Source organism: Balaenoptera ricei, chromosome 9 (genome assembly GCF_028023285.1).
Source record: "Balaenoptera ricei isolate mBalRic1 chromosome 9, mBalRic1.hap2, whole genome shotgun sequence".
Lineage (NCBI taxonomy): Eukaryota > Metazoa > Chordata > Mammalia > Artiodactyla > Balaenopteridae > Balaenoptera > Balaenoptera ricei.
In genome coordinates this window covers 101,791,371-101,805,588 of record NC_082647.1, presented here as the reverse complement: position 1 = coordinate 101,805,588, position 14,218 = coordinate 101,791,371, and the positions used below count along the sequence as shown (strand labels likewise).

At 37.7% G+C, this 14,218-nt stretch overlaps 1 protein-coding gene across 1 annotated transcript in view; it reads right to left on the bottom strand.

Annotated features, from left to right (window-relative positions):
* Nucleotides 1–14,218, bottom strand: part of SUGCT (succinyl-CoA:glutarate-CoA transferase) — a 790,246-nt gene that overhangs the window by 527,428 nt on the left and 248,600 nt on the right. Inside the window, 1 exon segment of the mRNA XM_059934212.1 lies at nucleotides 6,325–6,422. Within this exon segment, the coding sequence (XP_059790195.1) occupies nucleotides 6,325–6,422 (98 nt within the window).

The window sequence follows — 14,218 nt, the reverse complement described above, 5'->3', positions numbered from 1 at the left end:
TGGTGTTGAATTTTGTCAAAAGCTTTTTCTGCATCTATTGAGATGATCATATGGTTTTTATTCTTTAATTTGTTAATATGGTGTATCACATTGATTGATTTGCATATATTGAAGAATCCTTGCATCCCTGGGATAAATCCCACTTGATCATGGTGTATGATCCTTTTAATGTATTGTTGGATTCTGTTTGCTAGTATTTTGTTGAGGATCTTTGTGACTATATTCATCAGTGATACTGGTCTATGGAGGCTAAACAGTGCACTATTAAATAACCAAGAAATCACTGAAGAAATCAAAGAGGAAATCAAAAAATACCTAGAAACAAATGACAATGAAAACACGGTGATCCAAAACCTATGGGATGTAACAAAAGCAGTTCTAAGAGGGAAGTTCATAGCAATTCAAGCTCACCTCAAGAAACATGAAAAATCTCAAATAAACAATCTAACCTTACACCTAAAGCAAGAAGAACAGAGAAAACCCAAAGTTAGTAGAAGGAAAGAAATCATAAAGATCAGAGCAGAAATAAATGACATAGAAACAAAGAAAACAATAGCAAAGATCCATAAAACTAAAAGCTGGTTCTTTGAGAAGAAAAACAAAATTGATAAACCTTTAGCCAGACTCATCAAGAAAAAAAGGGAGAGGACTCAAATCAATAAAATTAGAAATGAAAAAGGAGAGATTACAACTGACTGACACCGCAGAAATACAAAAGATCATAAGAGACTACTACAAGCAACTATATGCCAATAAAATGGACAACCTGGAAGAAATGGACAAATTCTTGGAAAAGTACAACCTTCCAAGATTGACCCAGGGAGAATTAGAAAAGATAAAGAGACCAATCACAGGTAATGAAATTGAAACAGTAATTAAAAATCTTCCAACAAATAGAAGTCCAGGACCAGATGGCTTCACGGGCGAATTCTATCAAACGTTTACAGAAGAGTTAACACCTATCCTTCTGAAACTCCTCCAAAAAATTGCAGAGGGAGGAACACTCCCAGACTCGTTCTACGAGGCCATCACCCTGATACCAAAACCAGACAAAGATATCACAAGAAAATTATAGACCAATATCCTGATGAACATAGATGCCACAGTACTTTAAAAGGTAAATGTGTCTGACACTGTTAGTTTTATTTATGACAACTTAGGGTAACCAACATTTTAGGAATGCCTTCACTAGGACTATACTGACATACACTTCCCTAACATGTGTAGCATTTTTCAAAAAGCAATTTAAAAGTTGTCATCAGTTTCTCTCCAAGCTACTTTTTTTTCTTCTCCTATGATTTATTTTTTCCTCCGTATAAAATTACACTCAGTTTGATATCTCCTCCTTTGATGTGAACTATCTTTTTTCCTCACCTGCCTAATTCTATTTGTCCTTTAAGACTCATCTCAGCTGGAAAAAAAAAAAAAACTCACCTCAGCTGGCACTGTCTGCAGGAAAGCCTTCCCTGACTTGCTCAGATTGAGGTGGTCGCCCCTTCTCTGGGCTCCCACCACCCCGTGCGTACGTGTAGAGTGGCACTTCACACACACTACTTCATTCATTGCTTTACTTGTTTGTTTTCCTACTTAGACCAGGAGCCACCTCGTCTTTCATCTCTGTATCTGCAGGACAAGGGCACACAGGCAGCGGCCATTTACGCTGATGAAGAGAGGAAGCAGGAGGAAGAAAATGGATTGTGTTTCTATTTTCCCTATTATTTCTCTTTTCCTTCATCCTCATTTCATGTCTTCCTATTACTTCTCCCCAACTACTAATACATCATCATAATCCTTCTCTTCTTAGTATCAATACACATCATGATTTTTCGTCTCTCCCGCGAGGTCTGAACTATTGCAAAAATGCTGGTCCCGTGTGTGGGGAGCACAGGTTGAGGAGTTTGCTGCTCCTTAGCTTTGCAAAGGAGGGGTTTGTTGTAACAGACCCTGCGTTAGTCTCGATTTTATCTTTTCTTCTGTGTTTTAGCTGGGGACTTTTAACATGCTTTAGTTTTGCCTCGTTTTTGGTCTTAGCAGCTGGGTAAACAGACTTTCTGAAACACCCTGGATAAAATGGCAAGTTCAAGGGGAAAGTCTTCCACCTTTAAATTAAAAAAAAAAAAAAAAAAAACTTGCTCACGGCCACAGTTGGGGAATAGTAACACCTGAGAGCACTTGAGAGGGACTGTGTTTGTGCTGGCTGTGGAAAACTCCGCTGATGACAAAAACATGCAGCTGCCTTTCCAAGTGAGGCCGACCACTCTCAGAGAGCAGCATCAAACTGAATTTAGCAAGACTGACAGAAAAGTGAGGTAAATGACTGACATTTCTGGTAGGTAAACAGTCTACGAACTGCAGAGGAGAATGCAAAGAGAATCACCTGATTCTAAAACACTTAAATGAACGCTTGTCATGGGCAGGAAAGTTACTTTGGGAAATTACTCAGGAAATTAATCAAAACTTAGGAAAAATACTTTGGAAGGAAGATTTTGAAACACAAGAGGGAAACTTTATGTGTATTTAGGAGAGCAAACTTTGTAAAAATCCATAAATGCTTCTGTTTTCACTTTTGGATATCGAATTGGATGAAAGGGGTGCGACGTTTTGTTTTGTTTTGTTTTGTTTTGAAGGAGCACCATGAGTCCATCATTACTAGAGTTTTTTTAAAAGTTGTCTGAAGTGCAAATTCACTCTCACAAATCCCTCTACATTTTTATGTATTTTAAAGATTTTCCAAAATTGAAATATAGGCTGGGGAAAGTGTCTATGAGCATTAAAGGAAAGTTTTATGACGTAATGTTTAATAGCAGACAACAGGGAAAAACATGGTATATTCACATAGCAATGTAGCTACTGTTACCAAAAATATGCTTTTCCACAGAAATGACAGGAAAACCACACACAAAAAAAACTGTAGCATGTGCACTGTAATATGCTCACAAAAAGACAAACAGACAATAAGTTATTAACAGGCAGAGACTGTAGCTGCAATACTTTTGTAAAGCAAAATTTACAAAAAGTTTATATGAAAAATACGGACAACTAACTCCTTAGGCATATCAAAACACATGTTTTTATGGAAGAGGTCTTAAAGAAAAGTCTTCTAGAACGTCTACAAGGTTTACTCTAATGAAAGTCCAGGCAGGCAGGGAGTTTCGTTTTGTTTTGTTTTTGAAGCCATCTTCCTAGTGCCCAAAACAGTCACTGGCACATAGTAGGTAGTCAATAAATACGTGTTAAATAGATGAGTAAGAAAAGGAACAAATGAGAAGCATGTTCCATTGAAACTCTTGAGTCCCTCAGGTCTCTTCAGGTGTGGAAGGAAGTTTTTGCTGGTTCTAAGTTGCTGGAAAACTTAGAACTCTACCAGGTAGAGTATTCCCTTCAAGACGTCTCTTCAGGGTGGGGGGAATGGGTGAAGGTGCTCAAAAGGTACAAACTTTCAGTTATAAGATAAATAGGTCCTGAGGATGTTATGTGCAGCATGGTGACTATAGTTAATACTACTGTATTGTATATTTGACAGTTGCTAAGAGAGCAGATCTGAAAAGTTCTCATCACAAGGGAAGAAAAAGATTTGTAACTGTGAGGTGACAGATGTTAACTTACTAGGGTAATCATTTCAGAATATATACATATATCACATCATTATTTGTGTGCCTTAAACTAATGCAACATTATATGTCAATTATATCTCAATAAAACTGGAAGAAAAAAAAAAAAGACCTATCATCAGGTTACACAGAAAACAGAAGTTGTTGACAAGCTAACTCATTTTATGGCCAAAAAATTTCCTTTGTTTCACAAACTCCTTTATCAAAAACTCTATTATAACTTTTACAGCATGATTTTCCTGCCATCTACCCCTACTCTCTCCCTCTGGACCCACCTTCCTATATTATTCCTTTATATTGAGAAAAGGTGGAAAGGAAAGGTCATGTCAGATTGTGGAAGGCCATGAGGTCAGAATAAAATGACCAGATTTAATCATGTAATTAATATAGAGCCATTAATATTTTGAATATTGGAAAAACATAAAATCATATTATGAAAATGAGACATTTTACAACATTCACAGAGACTTCTGAAAGCCCAACACTTAACGGTACTAATGAATCCAGGGATATTTATTCAGAAAAACAAATGATAAGGTTATCGATGGGACTGAATCAATATCCTAATCTTCCCTGGTCGTCACTGTTTGATCCACCATGAAGGAGAAGGGACCTGAGCTGGAAGAGACTGTAGAACTGCATCCCACAAGACACCACCAAAACACGTCCACACGCCAGCCCAAGAGAGCAGGGACCCTGGCCTCTGGGCAACCAAGGGCCTCTCTGTGGTCTGTGTTTTAACAGCAGGATGATGATGATGGGAACTCCCTTATCAAGTTTCCTCTCTTAAGACTACCCTCTAGTCTCTTCTTTACAAGTTTGATTCCTTAAGTCTGAATAAAGACGTAAGAACCTATGGGTCCCAAAATGCTTAAACTCCCACTTCTGGGTATATAAGAAGAGAAAGAAGAAAGGTGTTAGGTTATTTAATTCACCCCAAAAAGAGAAATTTGAAATTAAACTGTTACAGATGCTGCTAGAAGTCTGTCCACAATAGAATTCTATAACAGAATTTAGCAAGGAATACAGGTTTTAGGACACAGGAAACCAATAACTTAACTCTGTGGTTCTTAAAGTTAGAAGAGTGCTGGCAACTCAATAACAAGATGACACTTGTATCTGCCTAGCTTTTGTACTTTTCTTGGGTCCACTCTTCTCACAGCATGGATATAATTTATTTAGACTCTCAAAGAGCTTTTGGTAAGGTTCTCACAAGTGCCTGTTATTGAAACTTGGTAACCGTGGTGTGAAAGGAAAAAGTCATATCAATGAATTAAACGAATCAAAAACTGCCTGAGAGGCAAAGAGGCAAAAAGCAGAGAGAGAGGGCCAGTTCTCATGGGGTGAAATGTTAATGACTGAGGGCTCTCCGGCTTTGCAGTAGAATCTGAGTTTTATTTAACTAATGACCAAGAAAGGGGAGCCCAATTCTCATTCCCCTCTTCTCTGCATATCAGTCCCACACACAGAGGCCCCATTGACTGAAGGAGGAGATACAGGCAGCGTAGAGAAGAAGTGCTTAAAATCCAGGAAAAAGCAAATAGGTGATGAATGCAGACTCATGTAGAGATCCCCAAAGGAGAAGGGAAGAGGAATAAACATAACATTAGCAGAAGTTTTTTTCTAAGAACTTTTGTTTGTTAGTTTTTTAATACAATTTTTAAAGGTTACACTCCATTTCGTTATTACAAAATATTGGCCATATTCCCTGTGTTGTACACTACATCCTTGTAGCCTATCTTACACCCTATAGTTTGTACCTCCCACTCTCCTACCCCTATATTGTCCCTCCCTCACCTCCCCACTGGTACTCAGTTTGTTCTCGACATCTGTGAGTCTAAAAACTTTGATATATCTATGCTACATGGAAAAACAAGGGCAATTTCAAAAGACAAGATATGGTATTTGAACAAAAGTCCTTAATTTATTGGTTTGATGAGAGCAAATGTTCCATACTGAAGAACGGTTCACGTGGGCATTGAGATCCACAAAAACCACAATCTATTCCTATAGATTGAGAAGTTAGATGTAAACAAAAGTGAAACTGATAGGCAAGAGTAAGAATTATTAACTTTTTCTGAGGCAAACTTGAAAAACTGATACAGGTTTTAACAAAAGTATAACCTGACATGAATGGAATAATTTGAAAATCAAATACTCTAATTGGTCAGCATTAATCCTTTATGACTCAATCTGCCATTTTCAAAACATCATCATGACAAACTACACAGAGAGGCTCAGAAAAGCCAACAAACTCTTGACTGAACCTCCCTTATCTCAGTTTCCTTGTCGGTAAAATGGAAATAATAGAACTTCCCTCATGGGATGATTATAAGGGTTAAATGAGATCATGTATGTAGAGCGATTCATACAGTAAATGTAAAAAATGATGTTGAATTATTGCTGTTAGTATTTATGATAGACTAAACCCAAACACTTACATGCCACAGAGAAGCAACTAATGTAAGCTACTGTGACGTTCTTATTTGTATCATTGTTATGATGCAATACTTAGTAAGACATGTGAAATACCTTCAAATGCTTTCAAACAAAGAAAAACATAGCTTTAAAATATATTTCCACTAACCAATTTTGTAAAATGAAAGATAATTATAAGTTAATCTAAATAAGCCAAAAAGAGCACCACAAAATGCCAGATAAATGCTAATAACATACTAATTCTTAAAGGTACAAACAGTAGAGCCAAGCTTACCGTGCCGATAGTATTTTAATAAGCTCTTTCCTATTCTGTACCCGAAGGTGGTTAGTTCTATACTTGGAATCATCAATCAGTTCAGGCAAATTCAAGATCTAAAAGGGAAAAAGAATTTTAAAGTGTAATTCACAAAATTTTTGTGTACCTGCCTGTGGGTACTAGTGTTCAGGACCTACCACTCCATCCTCAAGACCATTCCTTGCTGGTCTTTATACTTCTTAACACAAGGATATATAGAGGGAAGGATCATGCAATTAGGATGGGTCATGCTGGTGACTGGTTTTCTCATTTATAAGAAGTTTTTACTATATTTAAGCATGTGCCTACATACAGGAAAACCAAAAAAGAGTTATCAGACCCCCCATAATATCTTGTACCCATTTATGAGAATATAGGAAAAGAGTTATCAGATTCCCACAGTAAGTCTTATCTAGAGGAAACAGAGATAGAGGTACAAACTGGGTAAAACTGACCTAATTCTAAGAACCAATATCATAAGTGCAAGTCTGCACTTACATCAAGCTCATAATCAACATATATCTTGTAGGTGCATTCACTTATTTGTTCCACATGTAAATAAAATAATATTATCTGTCCCAGTAGTCCTATCCAGGATGTTGTACAAGGTGCTAAAATAAAGGGGAAGCATACACACTTGCCCCAAATGCTCACCGTTAAAACAATGTCAAATTAAAAGATATTCCTCCTATAGAAGTGTCCCTATTTTTCTTTAGTATGACTCCCTGAAGGAATAACAAATAGAAATGCTTTTATATACTTCCTCTTTTGCTCCTCCTCAGTAAAGAGAAAATCTATCTTGGAAGTCCCAGTGGACATCTTGCAATTTTAACAATACCATAATGAAAGTACCAAGCGGATTTGGAATGGAAAAGAAGTTTTAAAAAGAATGTGTGGAGGCAGTGTTTGGCAGTTGTGTTGGAAAGTCAGAAGGAGCATTTATGGGCTAGGGGCAGGCCATGTGGCCTACAGAAAGCTTCACTACCTCTATTAATGTATTTGCCTTAAATATAAACACTTAATGGTTTCATTTGTTTCCCACAGTTTAAATAAAGTCAATCCATTAATCATCTTACAAAGGAGAGAGAAGTGAAGAAGATTCCCTGAAGTAAAGAGAGCATCTCAACGGTGTAATTTCTCTTTCACATGTTTCACTTATTCATTTCCTTTAGGAATAATAAAGACAGCATTACTCTCTCAGATTTTAAAAAGTGACACCACATACAGTGCCCTTTCTAGAAACCTCCCTGTCACCACACCTGATCCAAGAATTGGCCTCAAGGCTTATCCAGGAATCAAAACACACCCTCCCCCCCCCCACCAAGAGTGAATAAGCCATTTCAAGAAAAAACAAGTGCCTTCACTAGATCACATGTTACATTTATAAATGTGGCCTCACCCAGAATACACTGTAAGCTACATAAAAAACTATTCAGTGTTTGCACTCAATGGTAACTGGGGTGCACTCATGTCTCCTTCTCTGAATATGACTTATTGGACCTCTTTTCTCATTGAAAGTTGGTGTTAAATAGTGGGTAAAGTAATTATCCTTCTGTCTTCAACTATGCCAGCATTCAAAATGTTTCTAGAGAGACTGCTTCAAGAGCTGTGGTCATAACCATGCTTTAGGTGCTTGAAAGAGAATGCTGCCTGGGGCAAAATGAAACAATGTAAGTGAAAGTGCTTGACATATTAAGCATTAAATAAATGTGAAATATTCCAAGTAGGTACTGTTTCTCCCCAAAGAGATACTAAAGCATGTGTTTGTTCAAAAAAGAAGGATGGGAAAGAAGGGAGAATGTAGGGGAGATTATCTACTTAACTTTCATTTCTTAAGGATATTTCTATTGGATACAGAATTCTGCAGTTACGGTTCTTTCCTTTTGGCCCTTTAAACACGTTGTACCACTTCTCTCTGGGTTCTGTAGTTTCTGACAGGAAACCTGCAGTCAATTGAGTTAGCGTTCCCCCAAATGTATCAATAATACGTCATTCTCTCTGGGTGCTTTCAAATGCTTTTTCTTGGTCTTTAGTTTTCAGCAGTAATATTTTGATGTGCTTGGGCATGGATTTATTTGGATTTATCTTATTTGGGGTTTGCTGAAGTTATTAAATCTGTATGTTTTTAATCTTTCACCAAATTGGGGAAGTTTTCAGCCATCGTTTCTTCAATGGCTTCAATTTTTTTCAGTCTGTTTTCTTTCTTCTCTCCTTCTGGGACTACAGTGACACAAATATTAGATTTTTTTTGTTATTGTCCCACAGGTCCCTGAGTATCTGTTCTTTCTTTCATTTTTGGGAGGGCACTATCTTTTTTCCTTTCTGATGTTCAGACTGAATAATTTCTATTTATCCATCTTCAAGTTCCTTGACTGTTTCCTCTGTCGCCTCCATTGTGCTACCTACTCATTCAGTGAGGTGTTTGTTCCTGTATTTGGTTGTTGTATTTTTCAGTTCTAAAATGTCCATTTGGTTCTTCTTCAAATCTTCTATTTCTTTTCTGGACATTTCTACTTTTCTATTTATTTTAAGTGTCTGCGATGCTTGTTGGAGTATCTTTATAATGGTTGTTTTAAAGTTTTCATGAGTTAATTCCCACATCTGTATCATCTTGGCATTGGCATTTATTGATTGTCTTTTCTCATGCAGGTTCTGGTTCTTCATATGCTGAGTAATTTGGGATTGTATCCTGGACATTTTGAATATTCTGTTATGAGCCTCTGAGTCTTGTTTAAATCCTACAGAAAATTTCTGTTGCTATTGTTTTTAGCAAGCAGTTCACCTGGTTAAGTTCAGTCTGCAAGTCCTAACTCACCTTCTATGTGCTTTGGTTCTAACTGTTAGTTTAGTTTTCAAAGCCTTTGCAATTGCTTTTTGAACCTGTGCCCTACTTAATGGTCATGCTGCAACCTGGGAAGTTGTCTATTTGTTAATAGTTCTCAACATCTGTCCTGATTAGGACCAGATCAATGCATGTGCAGCTCAGGGGTGAGCGCAGGAGTTCACAAACAACTTCAAGGATCCCTTTCTGAAGCTTTTCCCTCCCTGCAACCTCTTTCCAGTTCCCTAGAGCTCCCCTCTAGTTACCCTACTCCCCAGCATACTTCCAGGGCAGAGGCCAGTCAGTGGGAGGACAGAGGAAAAAGCATCAAGGATTCACCCCTCTCTTTTGGGATCACAGCCTAGTGATAAAAGAAAGGTCCCCTTGCTCAGAGTTTTGGCTCCTGCACATCCGCTGCTGCCACTACGGGACTGCTTGGAGGCTGGGGTGTGAGAAAATGAGGAAGAGGACAAACAGGGAGGATGTCCACACTCTCTCTGACATTAGACTTCACTTTTATGCTCCTCACACAAGGAATGAAGGGCATCTCCTGGAACTCAGCTCTGTTCCCTGGTGCCCACTTCCAGGTTTCAGGCTGTGTTCATGTAAAGGAATAATCAGAGGGAAAACCCAGTAAACCTCCTGCCAGTTTAGAGGCATTTCAAATTCTGGTATTCCTTCCCAATTTTCCTGCTACTGCTTACTTTTCACAGTCCTCATGCAGATGTTCCATGCATTCTGTACAGGTTTTATCACTGTGTTCCGTGGATGAGACAGGGAGAAATGTGCTTACTCCATTTTACCCAGAACCAGAATCTCCACACCTATTTGTTAGAAAGACCATTTATTAAGTTCATACTGTGAGCCAGGGACTGTACTAAGTGTTTTACTTATCTAATCTAACTTTTAAAAAAACCCCAAAAGTTATATATTAGTATAGTTATGTATTATAACCTTCATTTTATCAGGACACTGATGCTTAGCAAAGATTAAGTACCTTGCCAGAGATCACCTGACTGGCTTCAAGACTCACAGAACGCCCTAGAATTAAAATGTCCTCAGACCACCTGCTCTAAAATCAACTATAGGGTTTGTTAAAATTGAAGTTTCCTGTGCCCCACTTCACATACTAAGTCAAAATCTTTGGGACAGGGGCTCAAGGAGATTTCCTATGCATGCTAAAGTTGAGAACCAATGTATATTGCCTCCAATAAAAGAAACTTTCAGTCTATATGACTTTTAAAAGGATGTCAGTGTATTTCAAATAGGAATACCCATTAGTGTTGGCATCAATCAGCTTAAAATAGCTTACATGTGCTCATGTTCCCTACCCTTCCGTATCATGTTAAGGGACATAAAATAGGGTTTGTTATAAGCCAAGGTTCACTTTATATGCAAGAAGATTTTCTGAAGCCCAAGCCTTGAACCCAAAGTTCTTACTGCCACTCTAATCCCTGACAATAAGAGTATTCTAATAGGGCCCCTCCCAACGAAGTTATTAGTCAACCAGTATATCGAACTCTCTTTTGGAAAGAGATTGGGCGTAAGTAAATTCTACTCATTTGTCACAAACAATACTGCCACATTTCTCCCCAGGAGGTAGAGCAGCCCTGTCTTTCACGATGGACTTTACGTGGCAAAAGAACAATTTTGATAGGCTCGTTGTCTAACTTGGGGTCCTCCACTTCTACAAGGCCAGACTGAACTATAATACCCTTCGTAAAAGACAGAGCTGAATAAAAAATACTTAGAAAAAGCTAGCTCACTATATATGGGAAGGGGAAGAACCTTGCATCAAATAAGGAAACAGATGATTTTTTTTCCTTAGGAGAAAAGGTTTTTAGGACAAGTTTACATGTAAGGGTATAATTATGAAGGTGAAAAACTCAAATCAGATTGCAATGTTTGCTGAAGATGCCTAGTAAATGATGTAGATAACATTAAAATCCTGTACACATAAAACTTTTCTTCTGAGGATCTCAAAGAGTTTTATAGACATTGCCTTAATGGCTCATAACAGGGATTATCATTCCTAACTCACATATGGGAAAAACAAGGTCAAGTATGCCATTCTCCAAGGCCCTCTGCTAGTCTCCTTTTTAAAAAATGTGTCATAACACACCATAACAATAAGTCATATTTTAGTACTAAAACTGATGGCAAATATTCTGCTTTGAAATAAAAATCTTTTTCAAAAAAACGTTCTTATGGATATTTATGAGGAAGTTCAAAAGTTTTAAATTGATCAGCAGTAATGAATCAAAAATAAAAAGAATTCAGTGCAGCTATTTTCAACAGTGAAGAATATGTCAACCAGTAATTTCTACCCCCTCCCCACCCTGACTCTGGAGAGAGAAAACTCCAAAACATATGGCCCAGGAAGAAAATCTGTCCTTGTTTATAGCAATGAACTGGCTTTTACATCTCTGCAGCTAGAGTACGCAAATGACTTCACAGGCAACGGCTTCCGTATGTTTTATATTTTTAACATTGACCGTTCATAATAAAGGTTCTTTGATCCCAGATCAAATGTTTGAATCAATTTTCTCTACACTTACTCAGAGTCACCATTATAAAAGCTCCCCTCTTTCCCACCTCAGATGTTCCAGCCCTTCCTGCAATTGGAACTATCTCCATTTGTCACCTTCTCTGCGGTACTTCCCACCCCTTTGCTGTGGTTTTTAGCTGTGCTCGTTAACCTCTCATACAAAAGAGGCACAGCAATAAATAATTTTTGTACATAAGTTAACTGCAGTAAATAAGGTTCCTCTAAGGAATTCACAGGCATCTTTATTAAAACTGAAAGCTCATGGTACAAGGAAAAAAAAAACCTTTCCCAACCAGTAAAAAATCCTCAACAGGTAAGGCCTTTCCCTACATGTAAGAAAAATAAACTTACATATATATATACATTTAAACTAGATTATTTGCCTGGGATTAGAACTCTAAAAAGTGAACTAAAAACTAAAGCCTTAAATAAAAACAAAAGACCAGAGTCTGGATAAATAATAAAAACATCAAATTAAAAAAAAATGTCCAAGCAATGATAAAACTTGAGAATATCTTCAACATAAAATTACTTTAAATAATTCCAAGGCCTTTATTTAAGGCCTTGTTAGGAACAACATATTTTTTTTTTTTTTTGACTGTGTTGGGTCTTCATTGCTGCATGCAGGCTTTCTCTAGTTGCAGCGAGTGGGTGCTACTCTTCGTTGCGGTGCACGGGCTTCTCATTGTGGTGGCTTCTCTTGTTGCGGAGCGTGGGCTCTAGGTGCGCGGGCTTCAGTAGTTGTGGCTCGCGGGCTCTAGAGTGCAGGCTCAGTAGTTGTGGCGCACGGGCTTAGTTGCTCCGCGGCATGTAGGATCTTCCCGGACCAGGGATCCAACCCGTGTCTCCTGCATTGGCAGGTGGATTCTTAACCACTGCACCAGGGAAGTCCCCAGGAACAACATTTTTAACATGACAATTGCTAAAAACTTAAAACATGAATTTTGCAGAAAGGTACTCATTAAACAAAGACTAATTTGAAGAAAAAAATTAATTTTCTAGTGGTAAGTAAATAAATTTGGTAGTAGAATAACCACATTTGGGCCTAATTAGATCTTGTGGGGTTTGAAAAAGAAGAAGAAAAAGAAAGAAGAGAAAAAAATCTCTTTTTCCTTCCGTATCTTGGCTATTATACGTAATGCTGCAGTGAGCATAGGAGTGCATATATCTTTTCAAGTTAAGTGTTTTCATTTTCTTCAGATATATACCTTTAAGTGGAATTGCTGAATCGTATGGTAGTTCTATTTTTAACTTTTTGAGGAATCTATATATTGCCTTCCATAGGGGCTACACCAATTTACAATCCCACCCACAGTGCACAAGGGTTCCCTTTTCTCCACATCCTCACCAACATTTGTTGTTTCTTGTCTTTTTCATAATAGCCATTCTGGACAGGTGTGAGGTGAGATCTCACTGTGGTTTTTATTTGCATTTCCTTGATGATTTGAGATGTTGAGCACCTTTTTTATTTTTTTTTTTAACTTACTACTATTGGTTTATTATAAAGGATACAACTCAGGAATAGCCAAATGGAAGAGATGCACAGGGCAAGGTATGAGGTGGGAGGGTGCAGAGCTTCCATGCTCCACTACCCTCCCATCACCTTGCTGTCTTCACCAGAAGCTCTCTGAATCTTATAGTTCAAAGGTTTTCATAGAGCTCAATCTCCAGTCCCCTCTCCCCTTACTGAAGGTTGGTAGGTGGGGCTAAAATTTCCAACCCTCTAATCACTTGGTCCTCCTGGTGACCAACCCATCCTGGGGCTATCTAGAGGCCCCACCCTAAGTCACCTCAGTAGCATAAACTCGGGTGTGATTGAAAGGAGCTTGTTGTGAATAACAAACAACACTTCCATCACTCAGGAAATTTCAAGGGTTTTAGGAACTCTGTGTAAGAAATTGGGGACAAAGCCTAAATATATTTTTGTATTTTACCACTTCATAGAAGTAGAAAGAAAAAAGAAAAACCCACTTCTATCCTACCACCCAAATATGGTCTGTATTAGCATTATGGAATACTTCCAGGCTTTTTTGTGAATTTTGAGTACTATATTTATATTAGCATGGCAAACATCTTATGCTAATATTTATATTGAAAAATCTTATCGCTATTGCTTTATGAATGTCACTCAGATCTCATCTTAATGTTATTTCTTCAGAGAGACTTTCCCCTGACAACCCAGCCACTATTTTAACACAGTAGCCTATTTTAATTCTCTGCATGGCACTTACCATGGATCATTTTGGAGTTTTGTTTATTTATTTATTGTCACTCTCCCACTGAGCATCTTTTTTCATGTATCAGTTAGCTATCTATATGTCTTCTTTGGAAAACTGTCTATTCAGAACTTCTGCCCATTTTTTAATTGGACTGTGTGGGTTTTTGCTATTGAGTTGTATGAATTCTTTACCTATTTTGGGTATTAACCTATAATCAGAAATATGACTTACAAATATTTTCTGCCATTCAGTAGGTTGCCTTTTCATTTTGTCAATGATTTCCTT